This window comes from Rhincodon typus, chromosome 14 (genome assembly GCF_021869965.1).
Source record: "Rhincodon typus isolate 14 chromosome 14, sRhiTyp1.1, whole genome shotgun sequence".
Lineage (NCBI taxonomy): Eukaryota > Metazoa > Chordata > Chondrichthyes > Orectolobiformes > Rhincodontidae > Rhincodon > Rhincodon typus.
Genome location: NC_063345.1, coordinates 46,656,863 through 46,663,738, shown reverse-complemented (window position 1 = coordinate 46,663,738; position 6,876 = coordinate 46,656,863). Strand labels below are relative to the sequence as shown.

At 39.9% G+C, this 6,876-nt stretch overlaps 1 protein-coding gene across 4 annotated transcripts in view; it reads right to left on the bottom strand.

The window, feature by feature from the left end:
- Positions 1 to 3,899, bottom strand: part of LOC109934576 (cytochrome b-245 heavy chain-like) — a 23,604-nt gene extending 19,705 nt beyond the window's left edge. For 2 of the 4 annotated variants that reach the window (XM_048605468.1, XM_048605471.1), the window contains exons 1-2: positions 1,961 to 2,021; positions 1,751 to 1,846 (exon numbers count right to left, since the gene is read on the bottom strand). In XM_048605468.1, the coding sequence (XP_048461425.1) occupies positions 1,751 to 1,846; positions 1,961 to 2,005 (141 nt within the window). In that variant the 5' untranslated portion in view covers positions 2,006 to 2,021. Of the gene's footprint in view, positions 1 to 1,750; positions 1,847 to 1,960; positions 2,022 to 2,050; positions 2,192 to 3,769 lie in introns of those variants that run through there. The other 2 variants (XM_048605469.1, XM_048605470.1) reach the window with 2 other exon arrangements.
- Positions 3,900 to 6,876: the final 2,977 nt, after the last annotated feature.

Genomic DNA, 6,876 nt, shown 5'->3' with positions numbered 1-6,876 from the left:
CTGGCTCCATCCCTGCCTCTTCGACCTGTTTGTTTCCTCTCCACCTAGCCTCTCCTCTATCCCTCTTCTATCCGCCTCCCACTCTCTCCCTATTTATTTCGGAATCCCCTTCCCCCCGCCCCTTTTCTGATGAAGGGTCTAGGCCCGAAATGTCAGCCTCTCTTCTCCTATGATGCTGCTTGGCCTGCTGTGTTCATCCAGCCCTGCACCTTGTTGTCTCGGATTCTCCAGCATCTGCAGTTCCTACTACCCCAGCTCAAAGAGTATCTTGATACCACAGGCAAAGAGTCTAATTCCCTTTTATATTGTATTTGTGTTAAAATTCTTGATGAGATTAATTCCTTCCAAGTATTTAAGGCAGGCACGGTTGAAAAGTTGGAAGTGTTGGCTGGTATTTACATGATTAAACCTAAGAGACCAATGGCCTGATGTTTCCCTGAGATATGATCTTTTAGGTTTAAACAAATCCCCGGAGTTCTCATATGGATTTTTAGATAGCATTATTTTTAGATAAGGAAATATTTACAATGTGGAAAACCATGAAAGAATAATAACGTCTCACTAAGACTCTAGACCCGCTTGAACAGTACAGCCATGCCCAGCTATCTTTTACGAATTCTAATTATTTACTATCTTCTAAAAAAAATTCTAAACAAAAGTATCCACATCAGCAAACACAAGTGAAAACATGGCCAAGTTAATAGTGCAATAATGTACTATTCATTATTGCTTCATTTAATTTGTGTTCTCATTATCTATTGGTTTCTGGCTCTGCGTATGGAGACCTATCATTATCTTTAAGCTTTCCGTAAAGTCCCAAAGACACCATTCAAGACAGTCTACTGTATTTGATTTTTAAAAAATCATTTTCTTAATGACACTAATATTGTTGAATAAAACTGAATTTGAAAAATAAAAGGTACAACTATGAAACCAGTGGGTTACCTCATGGCAGCCAATTCATCCTCTTTATATCCCGTTACTGTAAAATATGGAATGGACTAGTGGAAATTGAAAGAAACAATCACCTGCACCCTCTGGAAATGACAAAACATGAGGAAGCCAACCATATCACCTACAAAGACCATTTGTTTCCAAGACAGTTTATAACAATCTATCTTCCTGAGGATAGTCCCACAATGGAACAAAGTAAGTAGTTACTGCTTTATCACCCCCACAATGTTCAAGACCCAACTTTAGACCATTGTACTTTAAAGTTTTCATTATTGAGAATACAACTTCAGCAGGGTCTGCCTGATTTAGCTAGAACTACCCATATAAATGTTTGTGATAAACAGATATTAGTCTGTGATGCTGATACAAGCAAAACAGAAGCAGGGAAAATGTTATATTCAGTGTCCCACAGGCATTCTTGCTGTATCCCACTGTGACACTGAGCACCCACTCCATATTCCACTGCCCCACAGGGCAATCTCTCACTGCCCTACCCTTGCTATATTCCACTATCCTACAGCATAATCTCTCCGTAACCCACTGCCCCATAGGGCATCTACTCTGTATCCTAGTGTTTCACAGTGCAACACCTTTATGTCATTTCAAACTATGTGTGATTAACTCAGTGCATTTGTTTTATACTGACATATGAATCACATATTTCAGTAATTAGTGGAGTTACTAATTCTATTAACACTTTTAGGAAAACATCAAGATTAGTTTAATTGCACAGTACTGAAGAAAACATTACGAATGTGAAACTAAGCTTCAAGGAAGTACCAAAGTGTATACTTACTCCAAGAATTGCCCTTGTGTAGAAAAATTCTGGGTTGTACTCATAAAACATGTAATAATAGACAAACAGAAAGATATTGATTCCCAGCCACACCATCTGGAAGCAAAGAATTATAGAGATTAACTCATCTGTCAGCAGCAAAATCATCTCTGGCCATTGTGATTGAGGTTAAAAGCTTCAAGAGTGCTGTAGTTTAAATGTTCTCCTTACAATAACCAAAGCAGACAGCCCATGATTAATAACCCAATTGCTCATGGTTGCTAGACTTCTGTTAATCAACTGGTGATAAAGTTAAATTACCTTGTGATTTATACCGACCAGAAGGGGTGGGGAAGGCCGTTGACGAAGTCAAACTTCAAGGAAGTAGTTCTTAATTTTCTGGCAAAAACTAATCCTCCTACTTGTCCATTTATCTATTCTTGTATTCCACATGATCTCATTCAGGAAATGTTACGGTCTGTGTTTTAAGTGGAGCCTGTCACATGAAAACTTCTCAAAGCATGTCACAAGTAATAACCTTTGATATAAGGTAGAAAGACTTTCATTTATATCATTTTTTTTCCTGACTGCCAGATTTCTTAAAGCACTTTATAGCCAATGGTCACTGCTGTAACAGAGTAAATGTAAAAGCCAATTTGTGCACAGTCAACAGCAATGTGACAATAACCAAGTAATCTAGTTCTGTGATGTTGATTGAAGGAAATATATTGGCCAGGACACCATAGAAGACTCCCCTGCAACTCTTCAAAGTAGTGCCATGGGATCTTTCACTTCCTCTTGAGTAGGTGGATAAGGCCATAGTTTAAAATTCCATGTGAAGGGCAGCATCTCCAGCAATGCAACACTCCCTCAGTGCTTCACTAGAGTATCATCAGCTTTGTTGTTTGTGCTCAAAATCTGAAGGAGGTCTTGAACGTTTAGAGGCAACTGAGCCGTAACTGGTGCGCAGAATTTCTTGTCGGCCTAGAATTTTATTTTGCTGCACCCAGTCTGGCAGGTTGGTTTGCAGTTGTAATGAGTGCCAGAAGTTGCCATCTCCATAATAATGAAGCATGCTGCAAAGGCATCCAGGGATGACATCTGGAACTGATGTTAAAACTTTTGCTTATGTGAAGTGGACCTGCTCCTCCCAGCTCCTCAGCTATTCAAAAGATTCACAGTGCCAACTTCTCAATTCCTTTTCACCATCAATATTCTCCAACCCTGAATCTAGTTCCTAACCAGTACTGAGAAGCTGAATTGGTCCTCTTGGATCTGGTAAGATGCTTTTGCATTGTCCAGTCATTCAAGATATACTAACAAGGGTTAAGATGCAGTGTTTGGTGACAAAATATGAAAATGAGCTGAACCTCCCTTGATAGAACTCACTGATTTTTATTATGGTGTTCTACTGCAAGGTGGCTTCTCCAACTGAATCCTGTCCAAATCTGGCCTCTATACAGCATATACAGCAGACATTGCTGATCAGAAATTAAAACCAGAAACTCTCACTGAATTTCCTATTCCAAATCTATTGCTTTCTCTGAGTGAAATAAAGAAAGGAGAAGTACCGGGAACACACAGCAGACCAGGCAGCTTCTGTCGGGAGAAATAGATTTCGCAGCTAAAACCTTGCAAGTATGTGGAAATACCACCATCAGGACTGAAATTGGATCCTGAGCCTGCATGATGGTTGGGAGAATCCTAACCAGGATTTTACCAGTGCCAATCAATGCAGAGGCCCCCGCCAGGACTGCCATCCACTAAAAGACTGAGCCAGTTGCTCTGAGACAATCAGAGAACAAACACAGAGGTGGCAATTGCTGAGGCTGCTGGAAGTGACAGAGGGAGGAGGGGGAAGAGAGTTCTCAAGACCAAGTTAGTTTAAATTACCAAACTAGCCAGGAGTGAGCCCTCTAGCTACAGCTTCAGGGTCACAGGGGCCCCTGATGGATCAGCTATTCAGGGAAGCAACCTTGGCTTATCTGGCAGTCTCCCCGCATGACGGAGGCCAGTCACAGCGATAGTATTATTACTCACCCATTTTGGACATGTAATGACATATCTCCGGAGCAGGTAAGATTGAACACAAAGCTTCTGGTTGAGAAGTTGGAACACCACTATTGTGATCCGAGAGCCTTCCAATCATTGGGGAAGACGCCAGTGAGGGCAGGAAGTGGCTGATAATTGTTCAATTGATTGCTTCAATTAGTTTCCTGCTTCCGCTGACATTTGTGTTCTGGTGGGTATCTATAGTGACAGGAAAATATCAGGCTCCCCTCCCAAAGTCATCAGCTGCTAACTTGCAACCCATCTCCAGAGGGCCGGTTAACTCAGCCCAAAATTTCAGGTTGATAAAATCTCACCCGTATTTTGCTCTCTGTTTTTGTTAGTGCTTTACTGAGTTCAGCTCACACCTGGGGCTTTCCCACTTATTGTGACTCATTGGTTACAGTCTCACACTACGCTGTTTGAAAGCTTGAAAATAATTTTATGCTTGAAGGCATTCAACACTCCTTTTCAGTTGATTGTGTGTTTTTTGAATCTTAGGATCAGACAGTTTGCAAACGAGTGCTTACCTGCAGCTGAATGGCATCCACTGCTGACCCTTTTCCACTGCTTTACAAAAATGCAATGACTTTATAATCATGGTAGCCTGAAATGAAATGACTTTGCATAGAGTCATAGATTCAGTCAGCATGGAAACAGGCCCTCAGCCCAATTCATCTATGCCAATCAGGTTTCCTAAACTGAACTAGTCCTATTTGCCTGCATTTGGTCCATATCCCTCTAAATCTTTTTTTATTCATGTACCTGTCCAAATGTCTTTTAAATGTTGTAACTGTACTCACCTCTAAAACTTCTTTTGGCAGTTTCTTCCACATTCACACCACCCTCTGTGTGAAAATGTTGTCCCTCAGGTTCCTATAAATCTTTCCTCTCTTCCTTAAACCTAGTTTTGGACTCCCCTACCCTGGTGAAAAGACCTTGGCTATTCATCTTATCTATGCCCCTCATGATTTAACAACCATCCTCAGTCTCCTACGCGTCAGGGAAAATTGTCCCAGCCTATCAACCTTTCCTTATAAATCAAACTCTCCAGTCTTGGTAACATCCTTGTAAATCTTTTTTGCTCCCTTTCCACTTTAACAATATCCTTCCTATAGCGGGCAACCAGAATTGTACACAGTACTCCAAATGTGGCCTTACCAACATCCTGTACCGATGTAACATGACATGCCAATTCCTGTATTCAGTGCTTTGACCAATGAAAGCAAGTGTGCCAACCGCTTTCTTCACAGCTCTGCTTACCTGTGATGAAGGAACTATGTATCTGCACCCCTAGGTCTCTCTGTTTGACAATCTTCAATTGAAAAATTATTACAGGTTTCAAGTAAATGTGTTGCGCACAATCTTTCAACCAATTGCTATTAAATTGCTTCTAAAAGTTTGAAAGGGCATTGTTTGAAGATACGATTACATGCTTAGAGGAGTACTGCTCATTATCCTCCCACATCTGCTCATGGAGTTTAGTATCAGCAATAATGCATTAAACCATACACCTCACAAATACTGACAGACCTGAACGCAGCATCAAACTCTATTGTGTGGCTATAGGAGAGGGGCGGTAATATAGCATTAGCCAAAACCAACACAAACTTTTTAACTCTGTGTGAGTAAAGGAGATCATATCTTAAAGAAATATTACTTTATTAATCAGCTGTTTCAAAACAAAAGGTTTGAAATCTGAACACCTTGTAACCAGTAAAAACTGAACACCCAATCCTGCCCTTGCTTGAGCTGGGTCTCAGTTTTTGCCACAACATCATACTTTTCCCATGCTAATTTGCACTTGTAACTTCCTAATCTTATCCCCTATTTCTGTGCTCACTTGAAATGATATGTGGACTTGTGATGCTGCCTGATCTGTTGCCAAATGATCTGCTTTTTGTTTCAGATTTTCAGAAACAAGAGTATTTTGCTCTTGGATTAATGTCTGGTTGGAATAGATCATTGGATGGTAAGTGTAGACTGAGATGATCAAATACTATATTGGATACAATTTATATATCGTGTTGCTGAAATACCTGTACGGGACAGTTCTGTTAATTTGTTTTTTGTTTCCCTGTTCATTTTAATCTTTACATCTACACTGGGTAGAGCTGTGCTACAATAGGAAACATGAACAAGAGAAATGCTGTGATATCTTCAGGAAGTGTGAGAGCGTGGGACTGATATTCACTCTAATATTTCTCTTCCTTCCCATAAAGAAGGTTCTAACTTTTAGTCAGTGCCTTCTCAGCACAGCACACCTACTACAGAGAGGCTGCTATGTCAGGAATCGGAGATTTTTATACACACTTTTAAAATTGTCTTCTCTTTCCTCAACTCCTCACTACACAATATCAATCAAATAATTTCTTAAAGTGATAAATATCTTTTTGAAATTGTAAAGTTTACTGAGCTACATCTCAGTAGCCCCTGTCTTCTTGTTATAACCTTTGAAGGTGCTTTTGATGGATCATCGATGAGTTGCTGCACTCCTGCAGGCAAGTGGAGAATATTCCATCAATCCTGAGTTGTGCCTTGCAAATGTTGGGAATCAGGAGGTGAGTTACTGTTTTCTGCTGAGTGTTTTCCTAGTTCCTGTGTTCTTTCCATGAACAAAGATTCCTCTATGAAGCAGACTCATATCTAGGTTCTAAAACCATGAAAAGTCACATCAAGCAAAGCAATCAGTCAAGAATGCACAAGAAATGAAGCAATTAGTGTAACATTTTAGAATTTCTGCTTCATGGCTTGAGACAGAGAAAAGCTTTGCAGAATGTTCCCTTAAGAAATTAGTTAGGTATAGTTAAACAGTGGATAGATTGTACGTGGTGTTTGGAAAGCTGGGTTTAATGGATATTTACTCAGACTTTCCATTCTGGTGTATTTGAGAAGTTTTTTTTAAGTTTGTCGTTCAAAGTTGTGTGTCATTCTGAGCTTGTGTGTCATTCTGAGTTTGTGTGTCAAGCCCTGTTAATAATTACAATCCTGTTATTTATTACATTAAAATTCTTGATTATGCAACAGAATCCAAAAAGCCCTCAATTGCACAAGGACAAGTTTAAGTTTCATTCAGATTCAGCTTACTTGAATTTTAG